The following is an 18,375-nucleotide window of genomic DNA, read 5'->3' as shown; positions in this document are numbered from 1 at the left end:
TTCTTAATTAAGATCTTTTCTTTTTATTTTGTTTTTCAAAGACTAGGACAATGCCCGCGCGTTGCGGCGGATTTTAAATATTTTCTCTATTCACTAATATAATACATTAAGGAAAACTATTTCAGTTTGATAATATATCTTATACGGAGGAAGTAGTAATCATAACATCTGACTGATATATTTCATTCCATCAACTTCTATCAGCTTTCGCTATTGGGCTCCTTCTTTTCAAGGTTGTTGCCTCTTCACTTGTAGTGTTGATACAAAACTGTGGCAAATAGATCTAAAAAAAAGTTCCGGTAAATATACCATGACAACAACTAACAAAAAACTTCGTTGTATTTCTCTACTTGTCGATGGACTCCACATCTAACTATTGGTGAGCTTAGAGCATCTCTAGCAGATCCCCCATATCGACCTAGAAACGCAACTTGGAACCGATATGGGGTTTAGGCCGTTTTTTGGCCGAGACCAGACCCCGCATCGGGGGTCTGTCCTAGACAACAGATCCATGCCGCAACCCAAACCCCCGAAAAGCCCGCATATATAGCGGTCGGCGCGGCGGATGGGGGCCAAACCCCATCCGCTCCTCCGCCTCTCCGCCTCCCGCCGACGAGCAATTGCTCCCCCGCCGGCGAGCAATCGATCCACCCACGCGTAGATCTAGCATCCCCAACTCCCGCTGGCAACGATGGTGAAGGGGAACGGGCGCGGGGGCAGACAGATAGGCCGCGGCGGAACCTCCTCCTCCTGCAGCCGTCGAGAAGACGGAGGAGGAGAAGGTCCTCTCCGACGCGGCGCGCATCTGCGGTAGCTACCGCTACCGTAACCACGGTGTTGGCCGCCCGCCTTCGGCCGGCGGTAGCGTCGCCCGCCTTCGGCCGGCGGGAGTCGGACCGCTACCGCCACCGCCGTGCCTCCTCCCCTTCCGCGGCGTCCTTGTCTTCGAGCTCCCACCAGCGCCCGTTGATGGCGTTGGTGGTGAAGATGGAGGAAGACGACCCGCAAGAAAAATTCCATGGGGCATCACTCGTTCCACTTACGTGCCTGCCGGCTAACCGTCAACATTTGAAGAATGCACGTCTCCAACTCATTTTATTCTTTGATTGTCGGCACATCTATTTTCCTGGTCGTTGGCACTGTCGACCCCTCCGCTTTGCCGATACTTAGGCTTCGCCCAACTCGAGGCACATCGGCTTGCACCGCATGCCGCCCTGGCTAGCGACCGACGCCATGGATCCTAGTGGGATGCATGGCATGTCGCCTCATACAACAAATGTGTGTTACTGCACCCTTCACATTGATTCCTCGGTGGCCTATTCGTGTGTGCGCCCGACTTCTCACATCCCAAGGGTGCCTCTGCTGCAATCGGCCACCTGCTAGGAAGAAATAGTACTCAAGTCATTACAGATTACAGATTTTTGTAGCATATAAATGTTAGAAAAAAAAACTTTTGCCTGCATCGCAAGTGCTAAGAACCTAATGACATGGAGGACACGGGGACATAGAGGGAGCATAAAACCATAACTGAGTTTGGATGTAGCCTCCTAAAATTTCATAGATTTTATATTTTGCATATCATGTAATCTAGTGTATATATATAACAGAGTAAAATTTGCACAAATATTTGGTAGAAGAATAAAATTGCATGTCATGTAATCTTGTGTATATATAACATTGTAAATTTTTCACAGCTATTTGGTAGAAGAAAAAAATAGTACTATAAGATAAAACCCAGAGCTGCAAAGTCCAACCTGATGCTGTACATAAGCCGTTATTCTTTGCGTTGGCTTTCCTAACAATAGTGGGGATCAGCAAAAATAAATCTTATCGACCTATTGCAATCACAGATCCCTTGCGTGCTAGCCCATGAAAGTTAATTCACTTTTGCCTGTGTATGGGGAAAAAAGCATATTAGACGAAGTGGAGATCAAATCGTGTAGCTACTACTGGCAGTAATAAGGAAGGACCCTTCAGGGCCTGAACTGCCGCGTCCGCGCAGGACTTACGCCGGATAGCTTGAGCGCCCGGTCTCGGCCGCCGTCCTCGACTCTCCGCCAGCAGCCTCAGGCGGAGCCGTCCTCCAGAGGCAAGTGGTTGGATGGTAGTGGTGGTTCACCTCAGCCCCATGCTCTTTGCTGTCTTGCTGCTGCTGCTCCCCGCATCGTATGCCATGCCCGGCGGCGTGGAGGGGATCTTGCGGGTCAGGGAGCAGAGCTAGTAGCGATGGGGACAGCCACCTGCCTCTCCGCCAGCAGCTCCGGCCGGTCGCGCGGAACGGATCTTGCGGGTCAGGCGGGTCAGGCCAGCGGCGGCAAGCCCCAATCGGCAGGTTCCGCGGCCATTGTTGAGTTCAGGGAGGGTCAGAAGAGGAGGGATCCAAGAGGACAAGGGAGCTCATTTATTTACTTTTCATGGGATACGGGGAAGGGTCGAAGAAAATTTTGAGTATAACACGGAATCATCCCTGGGAGACCCACTCACCGCGGCCTACGGGAGGAAGGAAAGAGCGACCCGCCGGACGAAACAAACTGAAACGTTATTTGACTCGGCGGTGGCAGTACTTGTAATTTAGACAGAAAATTAAGGGTAGAATAAAACGGATCAACAAGAAACCTTATTTTCTTTATTATTAGGTATAGATTGGTGACAAGAGGGATGAGGTTTAGGGTTTAGCAAGTTTTGCAATGGTTCCCACCATTTGGCAAAGTAAGAAAGGTAGAGTTCAAAATTTACACATTAGGGCTACATGCCCACATATGTCTTTTTCTTTATTTTAGGTTTCTCAAAATAGATCCAAAATATTTTTGAGAGGGTTAGGGTTTTGGGTTTTTCTTATTTGATTTCTTTCTCTTTTATTTGGCATGTGATCTTCACTTGATCACTTTAGGGTTTTAGGGTTTATCACATAAGCATATTAACACTCATCATGGCAAAACACAAGTATTAGGTATGAGCACTATGCATAGCACTCTATATAAGAAAAGTTTTTGTTGGTTCTCATTTTTGGAAAAAGGAAATTCATTTTCTCTTTGTTTTGAAATTTGGGGTGTTACATATCATCATGGAATGAAGATATACAAGGACTATCAACACTAGCATGTAAAGCATTTATAGTGCTACAAGTGTTAAAGTCCAAAGATGAGACATTGCAATGGGATAGGGATGAAGAATCATCAAGAGAAAGCTCACCATCAACAATGCAATGTTCATCACCACTCACCATATCATTACCTTGTGTCTTACCACACGTTGGTGAAGTGGAAGGAGTGTGATCATCCTCAATGGTCTTGGATCCACCATATGTATCTTGAAGCTTTGTCCAAACCTCATGAGCATTCCGGAAGGGCGCAATGGAGGAAATCACTACATAACTCACAACACGGCAAAGCACTTTAGTAGCTTGAGCATCTAGATAAGAGTTTTTCTTCTCCTCAAAAGTTGGATTTTGTGGATCCTTAGGAGGAGAAAAACCCATATCAAGAATTCGCTCCACATGTGGGTGCATGCCCCTAAAATAATCAAGCATGTAGAATTTCCAAGCATCATAATTAGTGCCATCAAATGTAAAGGAGAAAATGTGTACTAATCCTCTAGCCGACGTCATACTCTCTAGGCGGTGAAGCCCAACAAGATAAGAGAGCCCTAGCTCTGATACCAATTGAATGTTCTAGGACGTCACCTAGAGGGGGGGGTCAATAGGCGGTGTGGCAAGTTTTAGCCTTTTTCAATTTTAGCGCAACGGAAGGTAAAGGTGATAGCTTTAGAAATAGTAGTGTTCCTACAATGATACTAGGACAAGTGCAACAAGTAAAGGAATTAACAAGATAGTAAGAGTAAGGTGCGAGATAACCGGAGGACGCGGAGGCGAGACGAGGTTTGTTTACCACAGTTCCTTCCACAACAGGAAGTACGTCTGCGTTGAGGAGGTGCTAGTCTCACACAAGAGACTAGACGGCCACACCACGAAGGAAGGCCTCACCTTCTTCCTCGAGAGAGCTCCACGGAGGTGCTCTCCCTCTTCCACTAAGGCACCGGTCGAGGCGGTGATTCCTTCACAAGGTTGGGGCGAGCTCCACACACAAGGATGCTCCCAACACCTTATGGAGCTAGTACATCACCAAGCTAGCTTCCATAGGTGCACATCTCCAATGTCCCACAATAGGAACTCATCCAATGCTCCACCAAAGGAACCCTTCCAATGCCCCACCAAGGAACCCTTCCAATGCCCCACCAAGGAACCCTTCCAATGCCCCACTAAGGAACCCTTCCAATGCCCCACCAAGGAACTCTTCCAATGCTCCACAAAAGAAACTCTACCACCAAGATCCACTGGAAGAACACACACTCTACGAGATCGAAACCCCGGAGAGAACTCAAACTGATGCACCTAATGCAATGGCTAAGAACACCACTAGGATGCCCAAGTTCTTCTCTCTCAAATTCCAACAAAGCTAGAAGAAGCTATTGGGGGAATAAGGGAGGAAGAACAAACTGAGGAGAAACACCAAGAAACTCCAAGATCTAGATCTAGCAAGATCCCCTCACTTAGAGAGGGATTCAATTGGTGAAGCACTAGATCTAGATCTCCTCTCTCCTTTCCCCCAAAAATATGCAACAAATAGTGGGGGGATCAAGAGGTGGAAGAAAGAACCCAAGGTCAACAATGGAGGAGAGAGAGTGGAGGTGCAGGGTTACTTGGGTCGGAGGTGGAAGAGAGATATATATAGGGGACCCAGAAATATAGCTGTTGGGGCTGAAAAACGGTCAGATCTGTGCCCAAAGCGGTACTACCGCTTGTCGGAGCGGTACTACGGCTCGCGCGCGATCTGCGCAGAAAGATCTGCGCAGAAAACAGCTGGAAAATGCCCCAAACCGGTAGTACCGCTGTTAGGGGCGGTACTACCGCTTGTGCTGAAAAACAGAGAGAGAGGGGGGAAACGCGCAGCAGTGTGCAGGGATCAGCGTGGCAGATGACAGGCAGCATGCGATAGCAGAGCAGCAGTGCATGCGGCGCAACAGCGTGGGGCCAGGCGAGCAGGCGCAGCAGCGGTGGCGCGTGCAACGCACGCAAGCGCGGGCGGGCGGGAGCTTGTCTCCTGCGGGTCAACGCCCGCTCGATCGAGGCGGGAGCGAGCGGAGCACTGGCGCGGCAAGCGAGGCGCGGCAGCGCGTGAGGCATGCGTGGCGCGCGGTGGCGGAGCCAAGGCGCGGCGCGGCCCAGTGCGGGAAGCGAAGGAGCGACGGCGATGTACGGAGAAAAAGGCTGAAAAAAAGAAAAAAGGGCTGGCCGGTCCTCCGGGCCGGTACGTGCAGTACCGGCCCAGTTACGGTACTACCGGCCCAGTACCGCTTTGATACCGGACTGGGTCCAGTAAGCTTGGGAGGCTGATGCGGTACTGGGCCCGGTACCACCAGCGGTAGTACCGGGCTATCCCAAAACGTTTTTCTTTTCTTTTTCCAAATATGATGCACTATAAAAAATCATATCTTGAGCTAGGAGACTCGGAATGACATGAAACCAATTTTGTTGGAAAGAGGGCGACAAGAGCTACATCTTTACAAGGTGAAATCATGCAAATGAGTGAGTGATGATTTTCTCATGGTCATAGAGGTGTAACCTCTCAATACGGTATATCGAGAAGATCATCACTCTCGCATATGCAACATGCGATGCAACCGAAATCCGTTTCATGCATAAGAACCAAGTAGAACCAAGAACACGATGGAATGTATGCAAGGTTTGAGCTCTCTCCGATGATACGACCCACTATCCTATCGAGCACAAACCTAGTCCTTGCGCGTTCTTCTCGAGTCGGCAAGCTCCATCTTCACCCTCTTCATCATTGTCCATGCCACCGTCTTCCTCCAACATACACACCACCGTCTTCTTTCATCTTGTACGCACGCCACCATCATCATCCATCTTCAACGCCGTCTTCTCTCTTCATCTTCTACGCCGTCTTCTCTCTTCATCTTCAACACGGTCTTTGTCTCTCTTCGACACCATCTTCATCATTGTACTCCGTCTTCTCCATCTTACAACCTTGAGTCCAACACATAGCTATGGACTTGACCTAAGATCAATTCTCAATGCAACCGTTAGTCCATAGGGATTTTCATGAATTACCAAAACCACACATGGGGTAATGGACATGTTCTTACACTAGTGCATCCCCCTGGAGATCACCAGTTTTGTTTGTGGACAAGAAGGATGGTGCCACTCGTTTATGTACGGACTACCGTAAGCTTAACGATGTCACCGTCAAGAACAAATACCCCCTACCCAAGATAGAAGACCTGTTTGATCAGTTGACCGGAGCCAAAGTGTTCTCTAAGATAGATCTTAGGACTGGTTATCATCAGCTGAAGATTCGGGACACCGACATTCCAAAGACTGCCTTTACCACCAGATATGGGTTGTATGAGTACAACGTCATGTCGTTTGGATTAACCAATGCCCCAGCTTATTTCATGAACCTCATGAATAAGATCTTCATGAACTTTTTGGACAAGTTTGTCGTCGTCTTCATCGACGACATTCTCATCTACTCCAAGTCCGAAGAGGAACATGAACAGCATTTGGAGACTGTCCTTGAAACCCTTAGACACCACCAGTTGTATGCCAAGTTCAGCAAGTGTGAGTTTTGGTTGGAGGAAGTAGGATTCCTAGGACATATCTTGTCTGCAGGAGGAATTGTCGTAGATCCCGCCAAGATCAAAACTGTTACAGAATGGCAAGCCCCAACCACCCAAACCGAGATCCGTGCTTTTCTTGGATTAGCCGGATATTACCGCAGATTTGTAGAAGGCTTTTCGAGCATCGCTCGACCAATGACCCAACTGTTGAAGAAGGACAAGAAGTTCGAATGGACTGACAAATGTGAAGAGAGCTTTCAACAACTCAAGAGTAGACTGACCTCAGCCCCAATTCTGATCATGCCGGACATCACCAAGCCCTTTGACGTCTATTGCGACGCTTCCAAGATTGGTCTTGGATGTGTCTTGATGCAAGAAGGCAAAGTGATATCTTACCTTTCAAGACAGCTGAAGCAACATGAGCAGAACTATCCAACCCACGACTTAGAGCTTGCAGCCGTAGTCCTAGCCTTAAAAGTTTGGTGTCATTACCTCATGGGTAATCGATGCGAGATCTACTCCGACCACAAGAGCCTGAAATATATCTTCACCTAGAAAGAGCTGAATATGAGACAGCACAGATGGATAGAATTGATCAAGGATTACAACATGGAGATTCACTACCACCCCGGCAAGGCCAATGTGGTAGCGGATGCTTTGAGTCGACTGCCGTGTCAGTTGAACTCCATGATCGCAATCGAGCAACCCAGCCTGTTTCAGGAGTTTGAACAGTTTAGACTTGAACTTGTTAGTGAAGGATTCCTAGCCAGCATAGAACTTCAACCCACCTTGATTAGTCAGATCAAGGAAGCCCAGAAAGGAAACGCTAGCATCGATGGAATCAAGAACCAGATAGCCGCAGGAAAAGCACCAGGATTCACCGTAGATGAAGCCGGAGTTCTTTGGTACAAAGGACGCCTTTGTGTGCCATCGGACTCAGAGTTGAAGCAAGTCATCCTGAAAGAAGCCCATGACACCCTTTACTCAATCCACCCCGGAGGTACCAAGATGTATCAAGACTTGAAGGAACAATTCTGGTGGCATGGAATGAAGAAAGAAATCGGTAGCTACATCGCCAAGTGTGACATCTGTCAATGAGTCAAGGCGGAACATCAGCAACCCGCAGGACTGCTACAGCCACTGCAGATTCCAGAATGGAAGTGGGACTCCGTAGGAATGGACTTTATCACAGGTTTGCCCAAATCCAGCAAAGGCAATGATTCAATATGGGTAGTTGTCGACAGACTGACCAAAGTAGCCCATTTCATCGCCGTCAAGACCACATACCAAGGCCCAAAGTTAGCTGAACTGTACATCTCCAGAATAGTCACCCTGCACGGAACCCCGAAGTCGATAGTGTCAGATAGAGGATCACAATTCACCTCAAGATTCTGGCAGAAAGTGCATGAAGGACTAGGAACCCGTCTGAATTTCAGCACCGCCTATCATCCGCAGACCGATGGACAGACTGAGAGAGTCAACCAGATATTGGAGGACATGCTGAGAGCATGTGTACTAGAATATGGATCCAAGTGGGAAGACTGCCTGCCTTACGCAGAATTCTCTTACAACAACAGCTACCAAGCCAGCTTACAGATGGCCCCCTTTGAAGCCTTGTACGGAAGGAAATGCCGTACCCCTCTGAATTGGTCGGAAGTCGGAGAAAGCCAAGTCTTTGGACCAGATGTTCTTCGTGAAGCTGAAGAGAAAGTACACAAGATCCGCGAGTACCTCAAGATGGCGCAATCAAGACAGAAGAGCTACGCCGACAAGAGACGCTGAGAGATGACCTTTGAGATCGGAGACTTCGTCTATCTCAAGGTATCCCCCTTAAAAGGAATGCAGAGATTTCAGCTGAAAGGAAAGCTCACACCCCGATATGTCGGACCCTTCAAAGTTCTGAGTCGCCGAGGCGAAGTATCTTATCAACTGGAGCTACCCGAAGAAATGTCGGCGGTGCACGACGTGTTTCACATCTCACTCCTCCGGAAGTGCCTTGAAGTCCCTGAGAAGACCGAAGTTTTCAAGAACATCGATCACAGATCGGTGGATATCAACAAGGACTTGACGTACCGTGAAGTGCCGATTCGCATCTTGGAGGAAGCTTACAGAACCACCCGCACCCGAAGCATCAAGTTCCTGAAGATTCAGTGGAGCAACCATACCAAAGATGAAGCCACTTGGGAACGTGAAGACTTCATGAAGAAGGAGTACCCAGATCTCTTTAGTACCTAACTTTCTTTTAGATCTTGGGAGGAGATCTTTTGTAAGGGGGAAGGGTTTGTAACATCCCAAGTTTCAATAAAAGAGAGAAGAAGAATTCCAGAGATTTAAAATTCAGAACCAACAAAAACTTTTATTTGCATATAGTACCATGCATAGGACTTGTGCATTTTGAGTGATATGCCATGATGATTGTTCTTGTGCTTATGTGATAAACCCTAAAACCCTAAATTGATCAAGTGAAGATCACAAACCAAATAAATCAAAAAGAGAAAGAAATCAAATAAAAATAAAACCCTAAAACCCTCACATATGGTTTATGCCATTTTTGCAAATCTTTACCCTAGACCATTTTGGTCTTCACCATTAGTTGTATTATGTTACTAAACACTTATTACAACTTTTGGAATCAAAGAAACACAAATCAAATCAAATTCAACCTCAAATTGGGATCACATGTGATAATGGTCAAATCTGCCATTTATAATCTGGTCCCTACTTTGAGCCCTTGCAATTCAAGTTTTTCAAACCAAACTTTCCCAATTATTTGCACCTCATCCAAGAGCACATCAATATGAACAACTTTGGTAAATACCACCATGCCAAAATCATCTTGGATCAAAATCTATGCTCATGTAAAGTTGAGACTTTTTAATATGAGCAACAATCCCACTTTGTCAAATTTTGCTATTCTTTGATTTTTAAAATTCCACCACCACACATAGTTGTCTCTGGTCATTTGCAACTCAACCAAACCCACCACTTTCAAATTTTGAATCCATTTGAACTCAATCAAATTTTGCAAGAAATTGAATTGGGCAATTATGGAACAATTCAAAAACACTATTTGCATAGTGTTAGCCTAACCCTACCTGCCCCATTTCATTCCTACCTGTCCCCTGACCCCCTGTCTCTCTCACCACAGCACAGAAACCCTAGGAGGGCAAGCATAGCTTGCATGGCATGGCCATGCCGGCCCATGCCACACATGTCGAGCACCCCTCCTTTCCCTTCCTCTCTGGCCACGGCCACCATGTCAAAACGATCCACCTCACCTCCCTAGCACCTCCTACACTCGCCATTGTCGAGGAAGATGCCGCAGCTCGCCGGAGATCGCGCGCCCAGATCGGCCCAGCACGCCGTTGGCGTCGCACGTGCGCGTGCCGCGGGCAACACTGGCCACGCGCCGTCTCGCCAGCCTACGCACGCCCTGGACCACCGCTGCGCAAGTTGAGCATCGCCGTGCCACCGCGAGCCCGTAAGACACGCTCGCCAAGCCAACCCGTGCCCGCCGCCGCCGGAGAAGGAGACCCTGTTCCGCCGCAGACGCGCCCGACACGAAAGCAATGCGACCAAACCAGACGCCGCCCGACAGCGCTGTTGCCGACAAACGCATCGCCAGGATACGCAGAACAGTTCCGCGCCCTCGCCTAGCTCGCTAGCTCGCCGGAACTGCCGCGCCATGGTCGACTTCTTCACTGCCCCGCAGCACCCTTGCGCCTCTATAAATAGAGAGCTCCCCGGACCAAACCAAGCACACCAGCAGCATCCCCACTCTCCCCTCGATCTCCTCAACCACTCCACCTTCTCGATTCACCACCGTAGCTCACCAATTTAGCCGCCGGAGCCCGCCAATACCTCATCTCGCCGCCGTTGATTGGAGCCGCCCTTGGAGCTGTCGCCGGTACCAGGAGCATCGCTGTTGACTACACCTTCCTCGCGCACACTGCCAGCCACCGTGGGACCCCTGGTTAGCCCTCCGACCCCCTAGGCTCGCTGCGCCATTAGCTCGATCTCGTCAGAGAAGACGACGTCGCTCGTCCGTCCGATCTTGATCTAATCCAACGTCTGTTAGCCCCCGTACCGATTCGGGTTTTGAATAGAGGCTGACGAGTGGCCCCCACCTCGTCAGACGGCCCACGCGCACTGGATGCGTTGCTGGGCCAAGTTTCTTTATTTCAAACCGTTTCGGCCCAACTTCGTTTCCCGCCGGCCCTTTTATTTTAAATCTCGTTTAATTAATTTCAATTCAAATTCAATACTGGCCCTGACTTTGAAATTCAATAGAATCTGTTTGGCTTGGCCAAATTTAGCAAATTTGATGTTGTTGGAAAGCTACTGAAAAGATCTACAACTTGCCACTGGTCTCACTGTGAGATCTGTTGTAGAAATAATGTGACAAAAAGATTAAGTCAGGGACTTTTGCACATTCAATTAAATCTTAAAAATCAACCAAAACTGATATTTAGTTAATTCCAACTCTAATAGCTCACTTTTAACTTACACACTAATTGTTTCTGTAAAAATATGGTGTGGTCACTTTGTATGATCATGCCCTAGTTTAAATAATGGACTATATGGCTAGTTTAATCAAGTGATATTGTCCAAAACTATTATGCAAATCATATGAAGTGTTTCACTTCATTTAAATCTTGTCTCAAGTACTTTCATATGAAGTTTGAACCCCTGGTCAAATACTCTCACATGAAATACTTGGAGATTTTAAATCATATTAAGCATTGTTAAATAGCATGAGGTATTCTACCTCATTTAAATCATTTTCTCAAATGATGATGATGAATGGTTGACTTAGGTCAACATTATTTCATGCATGATTGTTTGAGAAATTAAATCTTAAGAAGATTCAATGAGAGGAAATTATTTCTCAAGAACTAAATGGAAACTATCATTTACATATGTAATGAGAGGAAATTATTTTCCTAAAGAAAAGAAACCAATGCATCTAATTGTATTAATTGTGTGACTAGAATAGTTTCTGTGAATACATGTGATGCTTAGAATAGCTATTGAATTTGTTGAGTGATTATACCTCGTATTCAAATTTAGACGCTAGCACCGGAGAATACCCAGAAGAAGAAGGTTGCTACCAAGAGGAGGAGGAGGGGAACTTTGACCACTACCAAGGCAAGCTAATATTCTTGAAAAGTGCAAAGCCCTTTGGGGCAAGGTACCATTAGTCTTACCTGTCTTACCACAAGCCTATCCCAAGTTTCTACCTTACAAGTTTTTACTTTTTTATTCAAAGAGTTACTTTTATAGTTAACTTTGGTCTAAGTTAAAGAAGGTTACTAGAGTAGCAAAGTTAGTCTCAAGCTAGCCAAGCAAGATAGCACCCCTCATGATTAGTGCTAGTGCTAAATACTAAAACTTGACTACTCTAGATGGGAACATGTGACTTAAAATGAATTTGAAACCTTGGAATGATGAGTCATTCAATTGAATGAATTTTGAAGGTGAATATGACTTGGAGAAGATGGTGATTTTTGATAAAACTGATATTGGTTTGAATGCGATACCTTTCCAATATTGAGTACCCCCACAATACCTGATTATGGGTAGGGCTTAACTGGAAATTTATGCATCTTAGTATGGGTTCCCTCTGAACACACATCTTAGGGGTTATGCCGAGGCTGCCTCCGTTGTTGAGAAATGATGTGAATTGAGGTGAATTGTATGGCCATGCCCTGTGCAATTCCCAGGTTGACAGTTGGTCTTCACTGGGAGGCCAAGCTCATGGGGAGAGGTGCTCATACTAGGGTTTGTAAGTGAAAGGTTATGGTTGATGATCCGCGTACTGTGTTACGATGATTCGGGGTAATCCCGACGGATGAAATCAAATGTTGTGGCACAAGTGTGCAACCTCTGCAGAGTGTAAACATATTCGAATAGCCGTGTCCACGGTTACAGACGGTTGGAAAGGTCATACAGTTTCCGGTGTCAGATTCTTGAAAATGTTGATGAAATGAATGGTTAATTGGTGACTTGATTTTGAATCGCAACTTGAGTTGTGGGAATGACACTAATGTTCCCACTTGAGTTAGTTAGCACTTGAATAAGTATTTTCTCAAATACTTGTGAACAAAAATTGGATTTATGCAAATAAACTAGAGCTTAGCACCCCTCACTAGAATTGTTAGCACTTACACTAGTATTAATTTACGAGTACTTAAAGTACTCACGGCTTTGTCCCTGGCTATTCAAATGGCCAGAGTATGAAGATGAACAGAACTACCAAGGAGATAACTAGCAGGACGCCTACGACAACTAGGAGTCTTCCAACGTCAAGCGTTGGCCTGTGGACTAGAGAGTCCATTTATCTTTACGCTTCCGCTATGAACTTGTGTTTGTTCGTTGATCAATAGATCAACTATTCGTGTAATATGGATCATGTGATTTAAGTTGTAAGACAATATGGTTTGTAATGAATGATGACTATGATACTTAACTATTATGTCTCGCAACAACAATATTCCCGGGATTGTGATGAATGACATAATAGGCATCTAGACTTAAAAATCCGGGTGTTGACTCCTCCTAGCCGACTAGAGAATCACTTGAAAACCTTTGCTGTACTTTGTGAAGGAGCCAAAAGTTTATGAAGGCCAATGACACTATAACAATGCAAGCTTTACCTGGTGGTTCTAAACATCAAGGCACATGCTTGAAGGATGCATAAAAATTGCGAGAAATAATCGTGCCGAGGAACGTATACGTGCTGCACTTTTGTTTGCTCACGTATAGCGATCATCCGCTCTATCTGTGGAGCGACAATAGCGATCCGCCTCTAGCGTGATGGCTAGCATGACATATAAGTTTGTTGCATGACACACCTGGTAAAGAGACACCTCGATTGTGCGGGTTATATTGATGATTAAAGTGTGCTTTAATATGCATGCTTGTACAATTTTGGGCAATGGATACTAATTATTTCAACTATAGATTATCAATTGATACATGCATCAATTAGCAATTATTATAACACAACCATAACACAAATAGTACATGTACCAGTTATTTAAAAAAAAATCTACAATATACACATAAATCTTACATCAAATAAATGACATCAAAGTTTTTTCTCAGCGCAAACAAATTTCTTAGTTGGGCCTAAATTTATCATAGTCGATCACACAACAAAGATTTGCATGCACACCGAGACATAGGCATATTTGGTACTCTCTCTGTTTAAAAAATAAACTTATAATTTTAGTCAAAACTCAACATCTTATATAAGTTAACCAATCTTAGCACATGAAAATATGAACATCGACAATAGCAAATAAATAGAGTCACCATAATATTTTCATAGTATACGGAAATTCAATTCGGCTCCCGGTTGCGTATGCACCCTCTACCACAAAATCATAGTATTTCGAAATGTCAAAAAATTTCAACAATTTTTTTTACATGTACATCTTCATAATTTATGTTCGTTCGTCAAGTTTCACGAAAAACCAATATTTGTTATGGTCTATATAAAAAAGAGAAAACTTATCTTGTGAAAAGCATTATTTTTAGCACTGAGTTTTGTCTTTTTTTCACACGTCACATGATAATTCGATTTTTTATGAAACAACTTTGTAAGCGTGTAGCACGAGAAGATTTACATGCGAATTTTTTATTTCATTTTTTTTGAAATTCAAAATATGTGTAAGATGCATTTCAAAATAGAGGGAGCATATGCTCCCATGTTCCAAAACACCACTCCCGTATAGTATAATTGTTCAAAGTTGTAATTGTTTTTTCTATAAGATTATTTAAACTTATATGGTACTACTTTTAACTAAAAATATATAACCTCTCTCTGTAAAATAATTTCTCAACTCTATCAAAATATGCATGTATCTGGACATGTTTTAGTGCATAAATACATGCAAATTTAGAAAACGTTGAGACTATTTTTTGTGAATTCAGGAAGTACTTTGTTTTATGAAACGGAGATAGTAGCTTCCTTGCTAGGAGAGCCCCGATTCTCTGGGGCACGAAAGGTCCGCACATGATTTTGGACAGAGATCGCGTCCCTTTCTGAAGGCAAGGTGCATCGTGCCTCGATCCAAATGCATCCAACGGAACGCAATAAGGACATGATTGGTTGCACACAAAGATCTTTCTGCATAGGGGGTAACGAAAATGGACTGTTTGGTTGTCCACGGGCTAATGATTTCCTACACCACACGAATTTAAAGCACCTAAAAAAGTTGATTCACGAGGAACGCTCGATTTGACCATTTTTTCGGGCCAGGCTCGGGAGAGCGCAAAGGTGGGCCCTTCGTGGTTGGAGGCGTGCGAGAATGTTAGGTAACCTTGGACACTAATCTGCATCATTTTAATCCCCCAAATCTACAAACCGGTGGGTCAGTTTAAAATACGATGAACACGAAAAAGATGCGTATTGATGTTACGAATCTATTCTAATGAACGATTTTTGGTTTCGTGGAGTATTTGAATGGCAATTTCGTGTCCCGTTTGAAGCTGTTTCGGCCAAATTTAGTTAAATTCATCGCAATTGTTCGTGTGTTTAAAAATTTCTTCGACGAGTAGCTTCATCTCACTGTCGCGCACGACTATCGTGTTCAAAGTTTTCGGTTTTGACATTCGTATACGAGTATATCTACGTATTCCAAGTATACTGTACGTTGTTCGTAGATCTACTCATTTATGAATATCTAAACCGAAAACTTAAAACACGAAAATAGTGTGAAATGGTGAGGTGAAGTTACTTCTCGATTTTTTTTTTTGAAATGGTCAATCGTGTGTTAAAAATTAACTAAGATCGTCCACAAATGGCTCAAAATAGAACACGAAACCAATTTTGAAACACTCGACGAAACGACGAACCAACGACGGAAATGAAATCACAACATTGAGGCACATCTTTTTCATGTAGACCTTATCACGAATCGATGAATGGTTAGGCAGATTAGAGGCGATTATGATTGAACTAGTTTAGTTAACCACAATTCTCCTCAACATGTGGCCAACCAAACGAAGTGTTTCTCGTCTATCCACTTGAGCTTAAGTGAAATTATTGGCATCCAAACAAAGTACCAAAGTTGTCTCAATGCTTGTTCCCACTCATACGGTAGTAGTTAGGCATTTACGCGCAACGGGTCGAAACACGAAATTTCCATGCAAGCAACCAATCACGCAAAATTTCTATACGAGCAATTAATCAGACGTTAGAGGCCCTTGGATGCGACGAGGCGAGGATATCCATGCAACCAGTGTACGTGTTGCATCAGATTGCAAAAACATGGTTCAAACCCTAGACCAGGGAACCATGGGAGTCTATTCACACATTACCACTGAGATCGTCGAGTCTCGTCGGAATTTCAGATTTTTGAAGTTTAAGTTTGAGAGTATGAGGTCAAATAATGACGAGGCTCACAACTCATAAGTTACCAGAAGTGCTTTGTTTGATGTTTTGGGCTTGTGACTTCGAGATGTTGTTGAAGTCGAATAAAAGGCAACTGTTACCCCTTAAAAAAAAGTGAATGGACCCCGTGCACGGGAGTCTGCTCGTGCACGGTAGAATAGCATTTCTCTGCTTGGTAGAGCTAGTGTCTCTTTGGTTTTGAGAAAAAATAAATAAATCCAATTCCTTAGGGCATGCCCAATGCACTGTCTTAGAGGTGCTGCTTCACACATTTAGTTAGGTTCGGGTGGTTCAAAGTAGGTTCGGATGAGGAAGTAGCCTCCTCTTCAAGAAGTGGGATCTTAAGCCCTAAATACATAGTGTCATATTTGTGTGGTCCCTTCTTTCTTTTTTCTGACTAAAGTTCTAGCTTCTATTGATCTGCTCCCGGCGAAGCAGTCTTCTTTTGTCCATGGTATGCGCAGGAAGCTCGCGCTCTTCATCAAGGCCGCCAATGGCGCCGCGGTCCCTCTCTCCCGCACGAAGCAGGTTCACGCGCGCCTCCTCTTGGCTTCCCCTTCCATCTCCGACGACCTCCGCCTCCTTCTCCTCCGATCCTATGCTGCGGGCGGCGACTTCACCTCCGCGCACCACCTGCTCGAAGGAGCACCCCGTCCTGCATCAGCGCTTCTCTACAACGCTGTCATACGTGCCCACGCACGCCGCCTAGACCTCCCTTCCGCTCTCACGCTCTTCGCCAGCATGCGTCGCTCCGCCACTCCGCCCGACGCATATACCTTCGCCTGCCTTCTCCGCGCATGCGCCGACTGTTCTTGCCCAGGCACGGCCAAGATCGTCCATGGTATTGCGTCCTCTTCCGGCATTTCCTCCCATCCCGTCGTCAGCAGCGCACTCGTTAGTGCGTATTCCAAGTTCTTGCTTGTGGACAGTGCCCGCCATGTGTTCGATGGATTGCATGAGCCGGACTTGGTTCTCTGGAACTCGATGATGTCTGGCTATGGGTACATGCAAATGTGGCTGGACGGGCTTCAGCTCTTTTCTGCAATGCGGAGGGCCGGGCAGGAGCCAGATGGCTACTCGATGGTCAGCTTGGTCTCCTCCTTCTGTCATCGAGAAGCACTTGCGTTTGGTCAGGCAGTTCACGGAGTGTGTATCAAGGGCGGTTATGATTCTGGACACCATGTGAGAAGCGCACTTGTTAGCATGTATTTCAGGTGTGGTTGCATGGAATCTGGCCAAAACTTGTTTGGTGATTTACAGGATGCGGATTTGGTTACATGGTCTTCGCTAATTACAGGGCAATTGCAGACTGGCAAGTATGACGAATCATTTGACTTGTTTCGACAAATGTGCTACTCTGGCAGGAGGCCTGACAGCATCTTGGTTGCTAGTCTTCTTTCGGCATGTGCTTCTACAGCAACCATCAGCTGTAGCATGGAGATCCATTGTTATGCAGTCAGGCTTGGAGTTGATAAAGACATCAAAGTCTCATGTTCGCTAATTGACGCTTATGCAAAATGTGGCTTTGCTGAGCTCGGATATTTGGTGTTCCGCCAAACGGCTAAAAAGAACTCAGTCATGTACAATATGGTCATATCAAACCTTGGTTCTCATGGATTTGCAATGAAAGCCATTGAAGTCCATGATGAGATGGTTCGTGATAAGCTCAGGCCTGACAGTGCTACCTTCTCGGCTTTACTTGCTGCTTGTTGCCATTCAGGATTCTTAGACGAGGGGTGGAAGCTGTTTAGGAGAATGAGGGATGAGTTCCACGTGGTGGTTGAAATGGAGCATTATGTGTACATGGTGAGGCTTCTTGCAACGTTTAACCAGCTGAAGGAGGCGTATGATCTTATACAAACAATGCCAATGGCGCCAGACTGTGGCGTGTGGGGTGCATTGCTTTGGGGGTGCTGTGTCCACCGTGATTCCACTCTTGGTAGGGTAGTTGCTGAAAAGCTCTCTGAGTTCTATCCAGACAAGACTGCTTACAAGATTATGCTTTCAAACTTGTATGCATCACAGGAGATGTGGTGGGATGCTGAGGAGGTCAGGGCCGAGATGTTTAAAGAAGGTATGCACAAGAACACAGGGATAAGTTGGGTTGGTGAAGTGCGGAAATAATGGTTGGTGGATATCCATCATCGAAGAACATGCAAGATATCAAAGTATATTTGAACTCTCTATTGTTATGATTTGATACAAATGAAGTATCCTGAAACTCGTTAAAACTTTCTATTTGCTTAACTTACCATTTCATGTATATCATGTTCTTGCTCTTTTAGGCCTTGTTCGGCACGCGTGGATTAGCGTGTGTCTGAGAGAGTGTTTTGGGT

General features: G+C 45.4%; 1 protein-coding gene and 1 long non-coding RNA gene across 2 annotated transcripts; one reads left to right on the top strand and one right to left on the bottom strand.

The window, feature by feature from the left end:
• Window positions 1–230: 230 nt before the first annotated feature.
• On the bottom strand, window positions 231–2,582 carry LOC127326952 (uncharacterized). The gene is made up of 3 exons (XR_007868263.2): window positions 2,010–2,582; window positions 1,755–1,891; window positions 231–1,376 (listed from the first exon to the last, which is right to left on the bottom strand). It is a non-coding gene; the product is annotated as an uncharacterized lncRNA (long non-coding RNA).
• Window positions 2,583–16,460: 13,878 nt separating this feature from the next.
• LOC127326931 (putative pentatricopeptide repeat-containing protein At1g64310) lies at window positions 16,461–18,252 on the top strand. The gene has a single exon (XM_051353713.1). It carries the CDS (start codon window positions 16,496–16,498, stop codon window positions 18,161–18,163), a length of 1,668 nt encoding a protein of 555 aa, XP_051209673.1. The 5' UTR covers window positions 16,461–16,495; the 3' UTR covers window positions 18,164–18,252.
• The last annotated feature ends 123 nt before the right edge of the window (window positions 18,253–18,375 follow it).

The sequence above is a fragment of the Lolium perenne genome, chromosome 3, assembly GCF_019359855.2.
Source record: "Lolium perenne isolate Kyuss_39 chromosome 3, Kyuss_2.0, whole genome shotgun sequence".
Classification (NCBI taxonomy): domain Eukaryota; kingdom Viridiplantae; phylum Streptophyta; class Magnoliopsida; order Poales; family Poaceae; genus Lolium; species Lolium perenne.
The sequence above is the reverse complement of the archived record's forward strand: the minus strand, read 5'-3'. Positions and strand labels throughout refer to the sequence as shown.